The sequence below is a fragment of the Sorex fumeus genome, unplaced genomic scaffold, assembly GCF_029834395.1.
Source record: "Sorex fumeus unplaced genomic scaffold, SorFum_2.1 ptg000061l, whole genome shotgun sequence".
Taxonomy (NCBI): Eukaryota; Metazoa; Chordata; class Mammalia; order Eulipotyphla; family Soricidae; genus Sorex; species Sorex fumeus.
The window spans coordinates 34,638,655-34,660,886 of record NW_026606118.1 but is presented as its reverse complement, the minus strand read 5'-3'; the positions used below and the strand labels follow the sequence as shown (position 1 = coordinate 34,660,886).

General features: G+C 37.4%; 1 protein-coding gene across 4 annotated transcripts in view; it reads left to right on the top strand.

Moving 5' to 3' along the window:
- Positions 1-20,549, top strand: part of AKAP7 (A-kinase anchoring protein 7) — a 137,290-nt gene extending 116,741 nt beyond the window's left edge. For 3 of the 4 annotated variants that reach the window (XM_056126220.1, XM_056126218.1, XM_056126219.1), the window contains one exon: positions 18,574-19,122. In XM_056126220.1, coding sequence (XP_055982195.1) covers positions 18,574-18,770 — 197 coding nt within the window. In that variant the 3' untranslated portion in view covers positions 18,771-19,122. Of the gene's footprint in view, positions 1-18,573; positions 19,123-19,424 lie in introns of those variants that run through there. The other variant, XM_056126216.1, reaches the window with a different exon arrangement.
- The last annotated feature ends 1,683 nt before the right edge of the window (positions 20,550-22,232 follow it).

The window sequence follows — 22,232 nt, the reverse complement described above, 5'->3', positions numbered from 1 at the left end:
GTTGTTACTGTGTCTGGCATATCGAATACTCTCGGTAGCTTGCCGGGCTCTCCGAGAGGGACGGAGGCATCGAACTCGGGTTGGCCATGTTGGCAGCGTGTAAAGTGAATGCCCTACCGCTGTACTATCTTTGTACAACATAAAATATTAACTGTTAAACTCATGGTCGTACCAGCTGGTAATTGGTTTCAGTGACCTAGAGATAACAAGCTAATGTATATGATTGTTCCAGTAAATGAAATTTTTTTTTCTTTTTTGGGTCACACCCGGTGATCCACAGGAGTTACTCCTGGTTCATGCACTCAGGAATCTCTCCTGGCGGTGCATGGGGGACCATATGGGATGCTGGGAATAGAACCTGGGTTGGTTGCGTGCAAGGCAAATGCCCTACCTGCTGTGCTATTGCTCCAGCCCCTGTAAATGAAATTTTTTGTCCAAAAACGTTTTGTCCAAACTTAGTTTATTTTAAATCAGTTTGATCTAATATGGGTAATTTAAATTTATATTTTCTCTAATTTAATATACAGATTTATTGTGGTAATGTTACTTATCCACTAGTATATTCTCTACACCGTACTCAACTTTCACTGTAAAATTATACGTACATACTTTTGAAGTCTTAAAATATATATAAACAAAAAATGTGAACTAACATATAAATCAATATGAAATTTATGAACTATGAAACTATATACAGACTTTTATATACATGGGAAACTATGAAAGGCACAATAACTTTTTTAATGGGACAGCAAGCCCATGAAACACAATTTCTCTGAAAAAGATGTTTCATATCATTTCTAACTTCATACTCCTAGCTTTTGTCATAGTCTTCTCTAAAAACTCCAGCAGAGGGGGCAAATACAGAAATAGTTGGTGCCAATCAGGATCCAAAACAACAAAATAAGAAATGACACCAGCCATTTTAACAGAGAGAATTTAACATTGGGAATTAGCTAGAGTGGTTTTAGAGGAATATGGGGGGAGAGGGCAGGCCCTACTGAGGCAAAACAGACATTTCAGGCTGAGATACTGGAGGAAGGGCCCCATGGAACTGAGATGCAGACCTTGTCTGCAAAAGAAAGGAAGTGCTCTCTCCATGCTGAGCCCAGAACATGACCTGTGAAGCTGGGATTATACCTGGAGAGAGGGGTCACTAGCCACCTGGAAGGATAGCTCAAGGCTCTAACCTCTGAGGGAAACTAATGAAGCAGGATATGTGAGTGAGAATAAAATGAAATTGGAACCAACTGCTGCTAGAACCAGTGGCTATTGTCAGGACTAACCAAGATTGGGTGCAATGGGCTTGGGAGGTGAGAAAATTAAGCAAAATTCAAAGCTAAGTTTCTTCCCTCTCCTGCTTGCTTCCACTTTCCCTCTGGACTCCGTCGGGAAGCAGGCTGCAAAGGAGAAATAGTTGCCACACTTCCCCAGTGTCTTGAAGCTGAAATAGAAGAGGGTGCTCAGACCTGAGAAACACCCCTGTAATAATCAGCCCAAGGTCTTCAGATATGTTTTAAAATAGTTCCCCCTGATGGGTGTAGAAACACTTCATGACTGAAACCTAATTATGAACAACTTTGTAACGGTCTCTCTCACAGTGATTCAATTAAAAATATTTTTAAAAAAATAATAAAATATTTCCCCCATTGTTCTAGTTAGGTGTTTTGTATACGCTAATCTCTGGCCCATATTATGGGACAACAGTAACAGCCATAGTAAGTAATAATATATAAAATTCCACAGATTTATGTGAATTACATAGAAACCTGACTATTTTTAAAAAAGACAGGTAAAAATAGATACGCTACTGTCATTCAAACTAATAATAAGATATTTCTAGGGAAAGCTCTCACCTAGATCAATGTAATGAACATAAACATGAGTTTATGAAATTAAAATAATTTCATCTTTAGAAATTTTTCTGGTATGCTGTAATCTTATAGTAATCTTGTATGGTGAATATAATTTTAAACCAACTCTATTCAATCCAAATGAAACCAATCTCTTTTTCCAAATCATCACCATGTACTGTCAAATCTATGATAGAGGGACATTTAGTGAATTGTCCTAATTCACTAAATTGTTCTGAAACCAGGTAGAGATTAGTGTTTCAGAACGATTTTCTTCTCATGATTTTGGGGACCGAAGGCAAGGCACCAAAGACTCAGATGCTAGAATCCCAGGTGACAGTCAACCGAGTTCTGAAGAGACTTGAGAAATTCTTTAATAGACCTGAGAAGCAGTCATTTGGAGCAGGAACAGCAAAAAGATGCAAGAGAGTGATCAAAAAGATGCCAGGAAATCACATACACTAAAACTAATTTATTCTTTTTTTTTCTTAAAAGGAGGAATGTAATTGCTCACATATGCAAACAAAATAAGTAGAGCTAATTTTGAGACTGGCCCACAGACATTGTCTGCCTTCTATCTCTCCATCACTTTTCCCAGATTCTGCCATTTCTGGATTTACATTCTGGTGGGAGCTGTGACTTACTGCAGTGTCTGCATTCCCACCTTTTTAAGTCTCCTTTGGTGAAGGGGGCTGTAGCTTCCTGCCCTTCTGTGTTGTCACTTTCTCAGGCTTTCTTGGTAATGGGGGGATGGGGGGGAGGTGGCTTCCAGCAGCTTCTGAGTTCTCACTCCCTCAGGCTTTATTTGATGAATGAGGTATAACTTCCAGCAGCTCTGAAGAATATGTTTCATTTTACTTCACTGGGTGGAAGTAGAATCAATTTCTATCTCATATATAAAACTCGGGAAGGTATAGCTGTACACTTAGAGTCTAGGAGGGGACTAAACATTTCAGACATTTCTTGCATAACATTGGTTTATCCTTGCTCCTCCCTCAGGGAGCTTAGGTTGATTGAGTTACTCCCACAACAGTGTCCGTGAGGCACACCCAATCCCATTAGGCACTAATAATTGTATATTGCTTTTCTCTTTCCTTTATATCATTTGCGTAGTTTATTTAGCATGTCCTTTTTGTATAGACACAGGAAGACAGTTGATGCTATGCTTTTGTAACCTGGGAGTTAATTGACTCCAAATAATATTTAGTCCTGGGAATCCATCATATTTACTTGACTTTAGCCTCAGTTGCACTAACTTCCTAACAGCCCCCAAAGGAGGGTCCCAGTGAGGGACAAAGATGGACCCAGGACAAGCTGTAAGCTACCCTGGCATTGGAAAGGGACAAGCTAAGTGTCATAAGAAGTATAATAAGTTAAGAGCATGGTCATGGAACAAATTCTGTCATGACCCAAAAAGAAGTAACTGAATAAGGACCCTGATGAGGTTTGGAAAGACTAACCTGGCCTGGGGACCATAGTCTGGAATATATAACGAGATGTCCCCAGGAAGAGCCAACCTTTAAGCTTAATATATCTCTTACTGTGTTCATAAAAAATGACCAGAAATATTAGTAAGAAGTAAATTTACTATGATTGTTTAAATGGGTCACTAGCTGAGGGAAGGAGAAAGCAATATACCCACACGGGATTCCATATTTGAGAGGGAACTATGACGAGGACTTGGACTTGGACTACGACTACAACTATGACTAAAAGGACTAAGACTACATCTACGACTAAGATTATGACTAAGACCACGACTACGACTGCAATGGGGGAAAGGAGAGAAATTGCTATGCTGCAAGGGAAGAGGTCGAACTATGCTGGGGAGAAAGGAGGAGAAACTACTATGTTATAAGGGGAGAGATCAAACTATGTTGGGGAGGAGAGAGGGAAATAAACTGTTGACCAAGCAGCCTGGGGTCCTATTCCTCCGTTCCATGACTCCCTGGTCCTTCATCCGTCCATTGCCATGAGTTGGCCAGGGAAACATTTCCTGGCCACCCAACGCTCAAGTACCCTGTGCCCACATTTTGTTGAAACTCACAGACATTGTGACATATGTGAGTTATTAGGAGACTTTTCCAAAGGTAGAAGTAGAACTTCTGAGAATATACCCCGGGGGTCCAAAAATACACAGCAGAAATGTCATCTGCACTTTGCTGTTCATTGCAGCACTATTCTCAAATAACCATCTGGAAACAACCTGAGTGGCTGAGAACAGATGACTGGATAAAGAAACTTTGGTACATCTCCACAACGGAATACTATGCAGCTGCTAGGAAGAATTGAAATCATGAATTTTGGTTTAAAATGGATTCACATGGAGAGTATCATTTTGAGTGAAATGAGTCAGAAGGAGAGGGACGGGTATAGAATAACTGCATTCACTTGTGAGATATATGGTGAGACTAAACGTGAGGGTAAATAGGAGCCAGGACAGCTCAGTGGTTGGAAGCTTGCCACAAGAGTGTATGGGGGGTGAAGGGCACAGGTAAAGGGTGTACCTGATCACCTTTCATTCTCTGTTTTGCAAACCAGAAGGGCCAAAAGGAAAGAGAGAGAAGGAAAAAGAAAAGAGAGAAAGAAAAAGTCTTCTCTCAGTTTCCACAGTGGCAGGCAGTGAAACTGGTAGGGGTGGCGGTGGCACAGGAAGGAAATTGGAACCATTGGTGGTAGAAAAAGTGCACTGGTGAAGGGACAGGTGTTGGAACATTATATGACTGAAATTAAATCATGAACAACTCTATTAATGTGTATATCACTGATTCAATTAAAATAAATGAGGAAAAAAGATAGAAGTAGAAATATCTTAAAGAAAGGATACTTTTAAAATGTTAGGTGAAGTGACTTATAGAACAGTGGTAGCACTCATGAAAAGAAGAGAAATGAAGTAGTTTTTACCAGAAACAGTGACCAGTAGCTGAGGACAGGATTTGAGCCAACCATTGTGAAGTAGATGTGGCATGGAGCCTTAGAGGGCCAGATTTGCTCTTTGAACGCTTCATTCATCCTCCTACTCTGAACATGGGAAAGTCCAGAATCCAATTTCTGACTCTCAGAATCTATACTGCTGTGACTTGTGTTCTTTTATTATAGTTTATAAGTTTATGATCTTTCCTAATTATGATTTTTACCTTTCACTCATAGTAAGAATATCTGCAGTACCTTTAACAGCATGTTACTTATCTCTTATAGAAGGGTTTAATGGCCCCAGGGTAAAATACAGCAATCTTTACACACTTTCTTCTAAGGAATTTTTTGGATCATTTTTAGTGAATTATTTATAACAAGCAATACAAAATAAATTAGTTAAGTCCTGCTTTGGAGCCAGAGTTTGTGGGTCAGGGTGGAAACATTTGAAATATGGTGCCACCACCATATTTAGGTGTAATGGTGTAATGGTCGTGGGATTGGTGTTGGAATATTAAATGTAATAAATTTTTGTGAACAACTTTATAAAAATAAAGTAAAATTTAAAAAAGAAAACAGAATTATATAATGCCTCTACAAGGAAGACAAGTGCAAAGCTAGGCCTATGAGTAACTGTGACATTTATCACGTATGTAACACACGTTCAAATAGATTGGTTCCTAGAAAGCTGCATATGAACTAAACTTGACATGATTATTTTTATCAGTTGTGATTTTGAAGGCAGAAAATCACAGTATTTTCAATGCCTTCCATTTCAGTTTGCTGGTTCTAGAAAATTTAAATCATCTTCATCTCATGCTTTTAGCTGCAGTCTGTTCAAATGTCTGATGAGAGGCCTTTCGTAGGATTAATTAGCAGCAGATCTTTTATTTACCAGAAAAAGGAACATCACTCAGTTGCAAAAGATGATAAATAAAAACTATATGGAATGATAGATTTTTTACAATTACCCCAACATTGTTTCTAGAGACATATTTGTATAGAGTGAGTAGGTCACCCATTTCACATTTATTTACAGTGGGACAACATAGAACTCATATGTAAGTAACTTTGTAACAATATAAATTAAAAAAGGTTGATGGCATCCCTTTTAGATAAATGAGAACAATAGTAATAGTACCTAATTTTTTTGAATACTTATAGCAAAGGCAGCTCTGTGCTAAAGTGCTTTGTTTTATTAACTTATTTGATTCTATAACATCCACATTATATAAACTGGTTTACAAATAAAGAAAGTGAGCCTGGGAGGGTCAAAACATTTCACAGAGATACAGTGCTAGTCAAAGAAGGAATTAGCCCGCGCATTCCAACTCTATAGCTTAAGAGGAAGCAGTATAAATGTTTTCTGGTTGGATTTATCATTTTAGAGCTAAAAATAGCATAGTGGTAACACAGGGATGTACTTTTTAGTTAACTGGATATAGAACAGACCTGTAATGGCACAAGTGGGATTTGAATCCCAACTTTGCCACCATTTAGTTGTGTAGACTTGTGTGAGTCTTTGAGCTTTACTGACCTTTGCTTTTCTCGAGTGTAAAATAGTGATGCTAGTAATAATAAAAGCTTTTGATATAAGTGTATGTGTGAGGGGGGAAGTCAGTCACAAAACAGGCATTTAATATTAGGTAAACTTATTGTTTAAAAGTTCCTCTGTGTCATAAAAACATAAGTATGCAGTCTTGGGACTCGAAATGAAAGGCTCTAGTTCTTAGAAGAAGCTGGTGATGAAGTTCTGGGGTTCCTTAGTAGCAGAGCTCCTGGGAAGAGTCTCTCTGAAGGGCCGTGGTTGATTTGTCAGATCAGTGGGCAGCATGGAGGGTTTAGTTTTAAAAGTCATCAGCGAGGAGCAGAAGAGAGAGAACAGTAGATAAAGCATTTGTCTTGCAGACACCCAACGTGGATATCCCCCAGCACCCCATATTGTCCCCAAACTCTGAGTGCAGAGCCCAGGAATAAAACCTGAGTTCCAGCAGGTGTGCCTGCACTTCTTCCTCTAAAAAGTCATCAAAGAAAATAACCAAGCATTTTAATGCATTTAATGTGTTGCTTATTTGAATATTTAGATTGATGTGTTTGTGTTATAAAACACATTCTGTCTACTCATGCAAAAGATTGTTTGGTTTAAGATTAGGCACTTGAGTTAAAGGTAGCTATGTTTGAATAATTTGGGGGCGGGCTATAGGGGTCTCTCAGCAGTCATCCAAGACCCAGGTACCACTCCTGAGAGTAGGTGGCCTGGCAGTGATAACCTGACAGTGCAGTACTAGGGCCCAGTGATGTGGCCACTCAGTCCCTGTGGTGTAGGTGACTAGTGGTGTCACCCAGAAACATCTAGAAACCACCAGGGATGCAGGTGACAGGTTTCAGGTGCCATGAGGTCCTGGGAACTGATCTCAGCACTTTACACACGGAAGACACTCACATCCTCTGAGCTATCTCCCGGCCCTTGAGCAATTTTTAAATGTTTTTTCTTATCCTCTGTTACTTAAAGTACTTCTGATGTTCGTGATCACATTGTAGTTATGCTTTTATTACTATTTTTGAGCACATTCAGCTGAACTCAAGCACCACTACCCTTGACTTTTTAATCCGAAGATCATACTGTTCCAGAACTGTGGTTTATCTTCCCAGAGCGGGTATTGTGGGGCACCCTCACCTTGCTGATTTTCAGTCAGAGAGCTGCAGAGTCTCATGATCTTAGACCAGAATTTCACTACTCTGGCCAATCAGACGCCTTGGTACTTCCCACCCCGACCCTAAGAATATTCCAAGGGAACTGCAGGTAAAAATCATGTAAACAGGGAGCCACAGCAGCAGATTAGGGAGCCAGCTAGTAGTACGGGATGGGGGTGGGGGGTCACAGGAAAGAAACCAGGTTGGAAGGGGGCCATGAGGAGGAAAAGGTTAAAGCACATTGTCTTAGACAATCTGGGTAACCTTGAGTCGCAAATGTTCTCTTTAGAAGTAGAGCAAGAGTAACATCACTTTTTTTCCATCCTACAATTTATGTGAAAACCATATAAGATAATGTTTCTGAAAGCACACTGAAAATGTAAAATGTTACCTGAAAGAATGGAAGAAAGTATAATTGTTACTGCTAGTGACCCAGTGCACTGGGGATTTTCTGAGGAATCTTCTGATCTGGGTGTGTCCCTATTGTGGAAGAGGTGAACTAATCTCACAGTTATGACTTATTTCACCAGATAAGATTGAGGGCAACATTTATGGTCCTGTTCTACCTTGTTGAACATTGCCTTCAGTACAATAAAGTGACCTTTATTTCTGCATACATCAACTCCTAGCCTAGAATATCAGCCTAGAAAGAAAAGCTTCTGTCATGAGCAGGTGTGTTGGCCAAACAAGTGAAAATTAATTCCAAGTTGTCATGCTCTTATTTTTTTATGTAAAATTCTCTTAAAATAGACGATGATAAATTACACAAACACAGTAGTTTTAAATTCAAAGAAACATTAATCTTCTGGTCTCCTTATTTTTCTGCCAGACAAGAGCATGATTATTTGAAAAATTACATTTTTGACATGTTTGATACTATTTTTATTTTTCTTTGTCATAAGAATAATTTCTCAGTGACAGTCATACTTGTGTTGATTTCCTCTAGTCTAGAATTCGTTTGGAATTTCTCATTTTATTATCACTTTTCAGAATTGCACCTCTCAGTTTAGTATAACATGATAAATAGTAATCCTAAGTGGTCAGGGATGTTGAAAACTTCTTTTCTGTCTGAACATATATATGAACCAAAGCAGCAGGAAAGCAATCTCAGTTTCTATATAATACGGAGCAGTTTATGATATGGGACAGCAAATAGCTTGTAAACAACTGCAAGCGAAGCAGGTGAGCAAAGCAAACCTCTGGGAGCAGAGTGGCTCTTGAAAATAACAAATTTCAACAACGGTGACAGTGATCTCTTGTCAGAAGACCGAAGCAATCTATTTTGTACTCTTTAAATATATTGGAGCAAACAACACATGTCTGATGTAGTTTAAATAAAGAGTTAAAGCAGTTTGGTCTCATATGCAAAAGCTACCCCGTCTGTTTCACTGGAAATTACTTTTCAAATTTTCAAATTGGGTGCAGGAGAAAAGCAAGACTCAGGAAGAAAACAATTGAATGTCTAAGGCTTGCAGATACCAGAGACTGCAGACACTGCAGCTGAATGTGTATGTTGTAACAGAGAGAGGAGCCTAAAATTTCCTCCCGCTACCAGCCACATGCTAATTACATAGAGTGACACTGATACATACAGCAAGTTCATGTGTGACCCCAGTTTGTCCCTAACTTGGTTCCCCATCATGGGAAAGAAATTATTTTCCAGTACTTTTGATGAAGAGTAGGCCACACACCCTGGTTTTCATGGTCTGCTCCTCATTCTGTTTAATGGTTATTCCTGGTGGTCCCAGGGCTCCATGAAGTACTATGGATGGAACACATGCCTCCCACATCCAGAGCATGCACTCAGCTTGTTGAGCTATCTCCCAATTTTCCTTTATTTCCCCCAGTTTTTGGGCCACACCCAGTCATACTCAGGGGGTTACTCCTGGCGCTGAACTCAGGAGTTACCCCTGGGTACTTTGGAGACCATATGGGATGCAGAGATCAAACCTGGCTTGGCCATGTGCAAGGCAAACACCCTGCCCATTCTCCCGACCCCCACTCCCCCTGACTTTACTTTTTAAAATTGTTATTTATAGGGACCAGAGCGATAGTTCAGAGTATATGTATATATTGTATACAGGGCACTTGCTTGTATATGGTCTGACCTGTTTTTAATACCTGGCACCCCCTGTATTATTCACTCCCTGACAGGAGTGATCCTTGAGTGCAGACCCAGGAGTAAGTCCTAAGCACCACCAGATGTGGCCCCCCAACGCTCTCCCAAATAAATAGAATTGGAAAATAAATTTATTTATATACAGTACGTTATTGAGCCCGCTTGAGCAAATTGATCAACAACGGGAGGACGGTGAGAGTGACAGTGACAGTAAAATTTACTTCTTTTTAGGGGGGACAATGTGTGTGTGTCTGTGTGTGTGTATGAATAAAAAAGGTAAAGGCCCTCCCGTTGATCGTCGATTTGCTTGAGCGGGCCCAGTAACGTCTCCATTGGAGACTTTGTTGTTACTGTGTTTGGCATATCAAATACTCTCGGTAGCTTGCCGGGTTCTCCGAGAGGGGCGGAGGAATCGAACTCGGGTCGGCCATGTTGGCCGCTTGTAAGGCGAACGCCCTACCGCTGTGCTATCACTCTAGCCCTGTGTATGAATATCCTTATATATTTAAGAAACTTAAAATAATTGTTTCCCCTTTGGTCTTTGTGCTATTGTCATATAGTTTGTCCCTAAATATTTCATAGTATCATCTAAAACATTTGTTTTAAAAGAGATTAATAATAAGAGTGTTTATTTTTACCCTCATATGTACAGTTTTTATTTTTCTTCTGTCTTTGAGTAGATCCAAATTTTGATTTCTCATATTGCCTGCTGCCTGCAGTTTTCCCTTTAACATTTTTCTGCTGGTTGGCTGATGGTGATTAACTCAGCATTTATATCTCTGAAAAAGATCTTTCTCTCAGCTTCATTTAAAAAAAATAAAATGAATTCTACATTGACTTTTTCTCTTAATACTTAAAAAATGTTGTACTATTGTCATTTGACTTAGATTGCTTCTGATGAATAAGTTTGCTGTAATTCTTGTTTTTTTTTTCTCTGTATATAATACATCTTTTCTTCCTGAGGCTGATTTTATGATTTTCTCTTAACATTGGTTTTCAACATGGTTTGATTATGTTGTTCCTTTATGTTATTTTCTTCACATTTCTTGTGTTTGAAAATGTTTGAGCTTTTTGATTTTAGAGTTATAGTTTTTAGTGTATTTCCAACATGTTTAGCCATTATTTTTGGTATGGTTATACACTATATATATGTATGTATACATATATATGTATATATATATACAATATATGTAAGAAAGTCCTGTTTCCTTTTTTTGTACTGCAAAATATCTCTCTCTTAAAAATACTAAATGCTTGGGCTGGAGCAATAGCACAGCGGATAGGGTGTTTGCCTTGCACGCGGCCGACCCGGGTTCAATTCCCAGCATCCCATATGATGGGCACTGCCAGGAGTGATTCCTGAGTGCAAAGCGAGGAGTAACCCCTGAGCATCACCGGGTGTGAACCCCCCAAAAAAACCAAAAAACAAACAAACAAAAATACTGAATGCTCTGAACGAACACCATAATCCCTTAGTACCTGTATTGCAAACCATAATGCACAAAAGGAAAAGGAGAAGGAGAACAAGAAGGAAAATGCCTCCCATACACGGAGGCTGGGAGTGGGGGTTAGGGTGTTGGGGATTGGTGGGTAGGAAACAAGGGACATTCGTGGAAAGTGTACACTAGTGGCAGGATGGGTGCTGGATCATTGTATGACTGAAACCCAGTTATGAACAGCTTTGTAATGGTCTATCATGGATATTCAATTAAAACAAATTTTTTTAAGGGACTGGAGCGATAGCACAGCAGATAGGGTGTTTGCCTTGCACATGGCTGACCTGGGTTCAATTCTCAGCATCCCATATGGTCCCCTGAGCTACCTACCGCCAGGAGTAATTCCTGAGTGCAGAACCAGGAGCAACCCCTGTGCATCGTCAGGTGTAACCCAAAAAGCAAAAAAAAAAAAATTTTTTTCTTAAAAAAGTAATGTGGACTTCTTGCCCACTTCAATCAGCTTAATCGGTGGCTGAATAAATAGCAGTACTACACTGAAAAAAAAAAGCCTCTCGTTTTTTGCATTTCTCAGTTTTTTCTTCCATATTCTACAAATTATCACATCAATTTTCTAGTACTGAACTATGCTTTAAACCCTTTCATCATTGCCTATTGTGAATAGAATGAAATTAGACTCCATAATATTATGGTATATTATCCCTACTTGTTTTCTAGCCCTTCCCCCTATATCTTCCATACTTGAAACATGATAGTCTGAACCTTTTTTTCGCCTGGACTAGGGAACTACCTCTAGTTCCTCAAATGCACCATGCATTTCTATTCTTTTATACACACACTCATGCCATTGTTATGTCTGGAAAATCTTTCTACTTCCTCTGTCTGGAACCCATGTCTGGAAATTCCTGTTCATTGAGTTAAAATATGGTATCTTTGAAATCTGTCTTGTCATCCCTTTCTAACTCCTTTGGGAAAGGACATGTTCGATTGCATAGAACCTATTGGTCTTCCTCCTAGATTCACCTCCATTGTCAGACTGTTTCATTTATTTTTAAATATTTAATGATGATACGTGGTAGGCACTTACTAAAATATTTGAATAACAACAATGATTGGCATTTAGCAAGTACGAGCACACTTAAATTAATCTCAGATTTAAAATACATAAAATGCACCTACTGTGTTCTAGGCACACTTTCAATATGCTATCTGTAATGCTTATTACAACAGCACAAGATATGTTGTCTTCACAAGTGGATCATTGAAGGGAACGTTAGATTGGGAGAGAGAATAAATAGACTGTATAATTAAAAGGTAGCATAATTGGATTGCAAACCTCTGTGTGTGTGTGTGTGTGTGTGTGTGTGTGTGTGATATCACTTCACCCTTATGCTCTTTTAGGACACTTGTCACAGCCACATTAGCAATTCTATCATATCTAAGAGATTTTTTAAAAAAATATGAAATGACAACTTGATAGCAGAAACTATACAGGGACGAATATAGCTCATAGACTAGACTTGGGGAGCTGATATTACAGGCTGTAAGTTAAAAAGAAAAAGAAAATGCTTTAAAGACTTGTATAATGTACTGAATTCTTTCTTTTGTGGCTGTTTGACCTACCAAACATTCAATGAATGTGCCCCATCTCATCTCTTACATGATTGTATGAGAACAATCTCGAGGGTACAGGTCACAGAAATTATCCTCAGCCATGAGTTGGAAGTCTGTATAAGGTTGTGAGTACCAGAGACTTAGTGATTTGGGAAACAGTTTTGGAAAGTGAGGGCTGTAGGTGTGCCACTTCTAACTGTGTTGGCATACATGAGGGGAGCTTACTGCCCTTTGCCATCATGAGAGCTTGACTGAGGCAACCTGGCTCAGACCTGGGCTTGCTTGACTTGCAGATAAGTTGCTTGGATCTTTTTTACTGTTTTCATCATCCCTTTGTTTCTTCTCAAGGCTACTGTTGGCATTCATTTTAACTGCATGCCACCCTGATCCCTTCCTTTTTAGCAGATGGTTGGGATAGGGTGGATAGAGTGACAGTGTATGGGGCTTTCTAGATCCAAAACCATTTTTCTATTTATTCTTTGCTACTGAATCTAGAATAAGACACTGTAATAATAAAGTTATTATTATTCTTGGACAGATATATGATATCGTGGGTATCATATATAATATTTTCACTGCCCTATTAATAAAATAGTGAAGGAATTATTTTTAAAATTTTTATCTTAGAAAATATTTATAGTATGCTGTTTGAATCTAAAATACAATGTGGTGGAAAATGTGCACTGGTGGAGAAATGGGTGCTCGAGCATTGTGTGACTGAAATGGAATCAGGCAAGTTTGTAGCTGTATCTCACAGTGATAAAGTAAAACTTCTTAAAAAAATAAATAAAATATAAAATATGTGGTATGTATATGAGGGTAATTTCGGTATTTGACAACAGGGGGAAAATTCATTTATAGGAACTCTTTTTCAGCTAATGTTTTTGGCAGACCAGAGTTCGAGAACAGTGTGAGTTGAATGTACGATTAGTTAGCATTAATATTTTTGTGATTATATTATTATTATTTGTTTGGGGGCCACATTCATCTGTGCTCATGTTTTTACTGGCTCCAAACTCAGAAATCACTCCTGGCAAGATTTGGGGGGCTATATGGGGTGGCAGGGATTGAACCCGAGTTGACCACATACAGAGCAAGCTGTAGTGTTGCTCCAGCTCCAAAATGAAGGCTTTACTTTTTAAGATCAGTTTTATCTTTACAACAAAAGTAAAATGAAGTTACAGATTTTCTTTATAGTCTATGACCCCACACATGGATAATACCTTCATTTAATCTGTATTCTTTAATAAATCACCAAGAGATATAGTTACAAAGCTTTCATGATTGAGTTTCAGTCATAAAATGGTCAAGCACCCATCCCTCCACCAGTATAGATTTTCCACCACCAATATCTAGCTTATTCACACATCTCCCATCGTGAGCAATCCTTCCAACCATCATTGACTTAGTGATCTTTTCTCTGTGCTGGCTGCTTTCTCCCTCAGGTCATGAGGCAGGCTTTCAACAGTGGAGCAGTATTCCTGGTCCTTGTCTCTACTGTCTTTGGCACTCTCCATTTTTTTTTAATACTCTCACCGAATGACACATTTGTTAAAATTGGTGAATTTACATTGGCCCATCATAATCACCCAAAGTCTATACTACAGCATGGCTCATTCTTGGTGTTGTACATTATATGGACTTAATGTACTTAATGTCATGCATTATATACATCATATACACTGTTTTCACTGCCCAAAATATCCGCTGTGTTTTATTTATTTATCCTTGTCTCCTGTTTTCCTAATCCCTAGCAACTACTGTCTGCATAGTTTGACTTTTTCTAGCAAGTCAGACCATTGGAAGTCATAGAACATAGCCTTTTCAAATTGACTTATTTACTAATATGCATCAAGGATTTTTTTATGTTTTTTCATGACTTGAAAACTCATTGTACTGAGTGCTTATGGATATCCCACTATCTGAGTCTACCACATTTTATTCGCTCACACATTGAAGGATGTCTTGTTTACTTCTCAGTTCTGTTAATTATGAGTATGTTTTAACATAGATGTCAGTGTGAAGGTTCCTGCATGGAGATAAGTTTGTAACTTCCTTGACTAATATCCAGTTGTTAAATATTTAATTATTACCTATATTCCAATTATTGGATTATAGACTCATATGTTAAGAATATATTTAGTTTTGAAGATATTATCAATTTTCCAAAGTTGTACTATTTTGAATTCCCACCAGTAATGAATGAGAGTTACTTTTGCTTCATATCTTCATCAGCATTTATTGTTGGCAATGCTCTTTGTTTTGGCCATTCCAAGAGGTGTATAGTGATACATCATTGTCTTAATTTTCATTTTTCTTGTGATGTATGATGTGGAGCATCTTTCCTTATGGTTATTTTTTGCCTGCATATCTTCTCTGGCAAGGTATTTATTAAAGTGTTCAGTCTGTTTTTTAATAATATTTTCTTATTGCAAAGCTTTAAAAGTTACTTGTATATTTTGGATAATAGATCTTTTATCATGCCTGTCTTTTGTAAATATTTTCTGCCACGTTGACTTGTTTTCTTACTGTTTTGATAATGGCTTTTCACAGAGCTAATTTTTTTCAGTGAAGCCCTACTTACTGGTTTATCTCCTGGAATATGTATTTGGTTTTGTATTTAAAGTCATTGTTAGTGACTGAAGGGATAGTACAGAGATATGTTTCTTGCCTTGTATTCAGTTGACCCAACCCCAGTTTGATCCCTGGCACCTCAGAGGATCTCCTGACAAGGAATAAACCTTGAGTACAGAGCCAGGAGTAAGCCCTGTGTGCAGTCAGCTATGGCCTAAGAAAAATGAAACAAAACAAACCATTGTCTTTCCATGAAAACATTATAATTTGTTCTGCTGATATCTTCAAAATAACTTACTGGGATTGTTAATGTGGCACTGCTCTCTTCCTTTGTTTCATACGGCATTATAATATATTTTTGTTCTTATTTAAAACTGTAACATGATTTAATCTTAATAGGATGAATAGGAACATAGATATTAGGGTGGTTGATGATGACTTCTAGAGTCTGTCCTTCATGTCACATCAATTAGCAAATTATTTTGTTCATTTATATCATATATAAACAGCTATATATATATATTTATGTCATATAGGTAAAGGTAAAGGTAAAGGCCCTCCCGTTGATCGTCGATTTGCTCGAGCGGGCCCAGTAACGTCTCCATTGGAGACTTTGTTGTTACTGTGTCTGGCATATCGAATACTCTCGGTAGCTTGCCGGGCTCTCCGAGAGGGGCGGAGGAATCGAACTCAGGTCGGCCATGTTGGCCGCTTGTAAGGTGAACGCCCTACCCGCTGTGCTATCGCTCCAGCATAAACAGCTATACAACCACCACCTGGCCCCCTGGCGCCATGTAATCCCATCAACGGCCAAGACTCGGAGACTATAAAATCCAGCTCCTGGCCGCGCGACATCTTATCAGGACATCTTTTTATGACATCTTATTATCTCATTCCTACTTTGGACAAACTTGCAGGCTATCGAATGTTGCCTGCCCACAGGGGAGAGTCTGGCAAACTCCCCGTGGCGTACCAAATATGCCAAATACCAGTAACAATGATGGGTCTCATTCTCCTAAAGAGCCTTGAATATAATCTCAGGGCTAGGATGAAAGAGACGTTACTGGGGCCTGCTCGAGGCAATTGACGAATAACAGGATGATGAATGAATGAATGAAATTATCCATGTTAGAAAATAGTTTTGCTACCACAAAAATGTTCAGTGTTTTTTTCTTCTTAATGACCACAGAAATAGATTTTTTTGTCTGAGTGCTAGATTGATATCAGAGATCTAATATAATGTAAACAAAATAGAATCATTGGTAAATACATTGTGTTAATGATGTTACAACTATTCCTGAGAATAGAATTGCTTGAAATTTGTTAAAGGGTTTCTTAAGTTTGGATCCATCAGTGCTGGATGTACTGATTAAATTTTAACTTATTATTAGTCTGTTCAATTTTGTTTCTTTACAATTAAGTGTAAGTAAGCTTAAGTTTTTAGGAATTTATCTACTTTTTTCTGTTTTCTTAGTGTTTAACTTTTTGTAGTAGTCTCATAATTCTTTGTCATCAGTTCTACTTTGACATCTGTTCTTAGTAATGTCCTTTTCAGTAATTCTAATTTATTTTAATCTTTTATGTTTTTCTTGATAGTTTCAAATACTTGTCAATTTTATTTATCGTAACATAAAAATTATAGTTTTATTGATGTTTTCCTTCTTTATTTTATTAACTTTTGCTTTGGTGTATGTGTTTTTTTTTTCCATTTGCTAACTTTGGGCTTAGTTATGTCTCAGTTTCTTGATGCATAAATTTTGTTTCTTTTGAATCTTTTCTTTTTCTTTTTGGGTTACACCCAGTAACTAACTGGCTCTGCACTTAGGAATTACTCCTGGCGGTGCTGGGGGACCAAATGGGATGCCTGATCAATCCCCTGTTGACCCTGTGCAAGGCAAAAACCCTACCCAAGGTACTAACACTCTGACCCCTCTTTTTTTTTTCTTAATGTAGACATTACTTGCTATTTAAATTTATGTCCTGACAATGCATTTTTTGCATCTCATAAATCTTTATACCTTATAGTTCCATTTTTATTTGTTTAAAGAGACTTTATGTTTATTTGTTTCATCTTTGATCCACTGGTTGTTCAGGTATATTAGTTTAATTTAGTATTTCAGTTTTCTTTCTGTTATTGATATCTCGCGGGCAGCAAAAATTCTTGATGTGATTTTGGTCTTTTAATATTTTCTAAGACATTTTTTGAATCTAACATATGAATTATCCATGAGGTGGTTTCATTTGTGCTTGAGGAAAATAGATATTCTAGATAGATATTGCAGTTGGTGATAATGTTTTATAAAAGTATTAGGTCCATTTCCTCTGAAAAATAGTTTGATTCTCATTTTTGTTTACTGATCTTCTGTCTGGATCTATTGTTGAAAGTTAAATATTAAAATCCCCCACTACTATTATTACTGCCTAGAACTTCCTGGAGGTTTATTCATATTTGCCAGGTACATTTAGGTGTTCTAAAGTCTTTATCCTCAGTCACATGGACCCACAGCTAGATGGAAGAAAATGAAGGATTGAAAGGGCATGAGAGACAAGTCCAGTGACGAAGAAGAAAGGGAGACTGAGAAATGTGCAAAAGAAAATATGAGAACTAGTCCTTTTACAGTAAAATGAAAGATAAAATAATTAAACCTTGATTATCACTAGCAGAAAAGCAAAATGTCCATATAGCATGAATGCGTAATCATTTACTGTTATAACCCTAATTTGTCCACAGTGTATTTATTTCTAAAATTGCAGTGGTAGCTTTAAAATGAAAGGGAATATTTACTTTATAAACTTATTTCAGATAGTTCCGAGCAGCACTGATTGCCTTTGTCTTCATAGGGATGCTGAGAGTTTATTACCAATCTATTTATTGGTCAAACATTTTGCAGTTAGTGAATCCATGTAATTAACCAGTAGGAAAATCTTGATTACCTTCCAGTTGGTAGTAAGGAAAGAGCATATAGATTGGTAAATTTACATGAAAGGCTGTAAGTGATGGGCCCATGGATTTCAGTAATAACTAGTCTTGGTTCAGAGAAGATTAAAATTCCTTGTAGAGATTTAAAAAAAAAAAAGTCCTGTATTTTTTAGTGAGATAGCATTAGGGGTTGGTGTACTTTTAGCTTGGAGCTAATTAACTACTTTTTAAACGAAGTCTTCAGGAATAGGCAGTTTCCTGCTTCTGCAAATATCAAATGAAAAGTCAAGCTAGTATTTTTGGATTTATAGATCCATGCTACCTGATCGAAGGACACTTGCTATTTTAACTAACCAAGCTAGCTGATTCCTGCATGCCAAGTTTCTGTGGAAGTTTGCTCTCAGTGACCTCTCTTCTCTATTGTGGAAATAGGTGATAAGAATGTTGGTGAGCCCGATGATGCTGAGCTGGTAAGGCTCAGTAGGAGGCTGGTGGAGAATGCAGTGGTCAAGGCTGTCCAGCAGTATCTGGAAGAAACACAGAACAAAAACAAGCCAGGGGATGGGAACTCTGTGAAAACGGAAGAGACTGATAGAAATGGCACTGACAGTGACAACAACCGGAAATGAATACAGGCCGAGAAGAGTCCCTGTTCCCTTTGGCTGAATCAAGGAACTAACTTGCATTGTGCTATTTAATCTGTGGATATTTGCATTTCTGAACACAACAGAACAGAAGTGGAGGCTGAACTTGCAGAGGAAATTAACCTATGAAAGAAGAATGACCCAAGGTCACTTACCCTCAGCTGTGGCCAACAGGGAAGGGGACATTGGGTTATGCCTCATGCACTCAGATTAAAAAACAAAAAAGGGGCCTTGCCATAAATGGAATACTGCCATTTATATTGTTTAGCAGGGCATTTGACTACTTTTTTTGAGATCCAAACATACACACACACACACACACACACACACACACACACACACGTTAACAAGTGCTAAATTAAATTTATTAAAATTATTACTGTTGAAATTGTTTTCCGTATAATGAGTTTATAATGCTTTATGTTTCTTCACTGTATGGCATTATGCAGTGATTTTTATTTATAGTAAATTTGTTTTATGTAAATTATATATTTTTGGCAAAAAATGCATTCTTTTTTATAAAATGTGGGCGACATTTTCAAAGTTTTTTTAATCTTTTGATAAATCAGTGTGCCATATTTAATGTTTTTCATTAGCCTTTGTATGTAAAATATATTATATAATTTTTTTCTTCTGTAGGCAAGAAACCTACAAGTCCTGGAATCCGGAACTTAATTGAAGAAGCTTTGCATCAAGAAAGAATGATTCTGAAGTCCAAAGTGAAACAGATAAGGGAACTTTTATTGAAGCCTGAGACTCAGGCCAAAATTAGGAGGGAGCTTTTTGAAGGAAGGTTCATTCACAATAGTAGTCAAGAAAATGATGTTGATTTCAGAAATCCTTTGCTATAAGCCGATATTGCTATCATGGTACCATAGTTTATGAAATCTTTTCAGCTTGTTAAATAGTTCTTTGGTAAACACCAAAGAACTTTTGTGCTTTTTGTCTTCACAACAGCAAACCAACATTTGGTAAGGAATTAGCAGTTTTTACCAAAGAACTTTCTAATTCTGCTCTGTTACTTTTTTCATCTTCCTTGTGTTTTTGAGTATTTGTTTCAGTAATAGAGTTATTTTATAGAAAGGACTTCTTCATTTGCTGTTGTTAAATAGCCCATGCATCCTCACAAATAAAATATATAGATGGTGGAAAATTGTTTATAGGTAAAAGATAATGTTTTAAAGGTCACTGAATTTCTGTTGACATGATTTTTGTTGTTAAATCGAAAGAGCACCATCCAGATGTGTCTATAGATAATGTTCCTTTTAATGGGAATTTGAATGTTTATTGAATACTACTAGCACTTGAATAAACATTTATAAATTTAATTATTGCGATCATTGGTTTGAAATGTTTTATAGTATACTGACGTTTTTGATGATCAAACTGTAGCTTTTTCATTTATTAATGAATAAATGTTTGAAATTTTTACTTTTTACTTTTCTAAAGATAAGCCTTCGGTTTTACCATGTCTCTTATAATCTGACTTTGTTTGCATGGATTCATTTTTAAAGAAAATTCTTGAAAAATTTCCCTCCCACACATAATTATTGGTAAAACATTTTCTTTCGTCATTGAAAATTTATGCTTCTAAGAGATCATGATGGAGGAGGAAATTTTTAGAGATCAAATGTGTATTATTTCAAATATAAAATCTAGTTTACTCATGGATTTTAACTATTTTTTCACTGGGTAAATTATCTTTTATTTATAAATAAGTTTATGCATTTTTATGCCTCTTAATAAATTTATTATTTCCCCTTGTTTCTTTTCCTCACTTCTCTTAAGTTGCTGGATGTAAGTTGGTATAATGAAATCATGAACAGAAGCTCAGGTTGTTCTAGTATTTTTGTACCTTTCTGCTAAATTCATCCTTCCTGGTAAAGCAGTACAGTTGGCACAGCACTTTCAACTTTAGACTTTTTAAATCATCAACTTCATGGATAATTATCAACGGAACATTAAGCGCCAAGGGCGTGTAAGAGTTATCATAAACTGCTGAAAATGTGCCAGTGGAGTCACATCAGTAGCGAAGATGAAAGAAAAACATCCACCCCAAAGTAAAGACCTGTAAAATATTTTCCATGAAACACCTTCCTGTGGTAGAAGTTATATGTATAGTCAGTATCTATAATAAAAAAAATAAATTTAAAAACCCTTTAAGTAGGCAGCAAAGATATTTTGGAGGCTGACATGGTGGACTTTGAAATGTTGAAAAGATGCAAGTAAGTTGAGTGCCAATGCCACAGTTCTTTGAGGGACCTAGACCTTACAACCCAGGGTTCCATCTCAAAATTCTGGTTCTATTTTTATTATCCCTTTATCTAAGTTAGCACTATTTTAGGAGATATAGCACTTCGCAGCTTATATCTATAAATATCTTTATCCAAGGAGCTATTCTAATCCTTCTGAACAATTTGAAGGCTAATATAATATCCTTTTGCAATCTGGGGTGATGTGTCTTATTATTTATTATTTTAGTTGAGAATCAGAACTTCAGTTTGTTAAATACCTGACTGGGCGACAGGTATTAATACTCTTTTCCCCTTCAGGGACCCTATTAGGACGTTATTGGTACTGTTTTAAAAACTTGCAAACTAAAAAACTGAAACTTGAATAGTTAACTGACTATAAGATGAAATGGCTGTTTATCAAGCTAGTGAAAGGTAAGGCTAAATTTAAGCATGAATGTGTTCTATTTGGAAGCCATATTCTTCCCACAGTGCAACTCTTCCACATTCTGCAAAGCACAGCACTTTAAAAATTAAGGGCAAGTTTCTGTTTTCTTCTCCCCCCTCTACTAATCCAGCTTCCTTAACTCCCTGAAGTTTTATGAAGATACATGAGAGTATTCTGCTGCTCTGATGAAAAATTTATCCAAGTGTGAAGAAAAACAACCAGATTCTTACATTAAGAAATAAAGATTCTAGTCCTTATCACTGATGTATTCATTTAAGCATATGTTTTGAAGACAATGGAATATATATAATAAGACAAATTTATTTAAAAGCCTATTTGTGGACTAAAAAGATAGTACAGAGGGTTGGGCACTTGTCTTGCTCGTGGCTGACCTGAGTCCAGTCCTGAGCACCCCACATGGTCCCCTGAGCTTTGCCAGGGGTAATCCCTGAACACAGAGCTAAGAGTAAGCTTTGAATATTGCCAAGTATGGCCCCACAAAACAAAAATAAATAAAAACCTATTAGCAAAAGTATAAGTTTAGAATCTGAAAAGGACAAGATGCCTTCCCCCATTAATCAGAGACAGAATAATTGCTTACTGGGTTACATAGCCAGAATATGTTGTCCTAAATTGATACTATGATTTATAGCCTTGTCTTCTGACAGGGACACCACATGGCTGGTGAGAGCCCAGACTTTGTGCCGAGGCTAATTGTGGCTTCTATCCTTGATCCAGCACTGCCAGATGATCTGCGCAGACCAATGC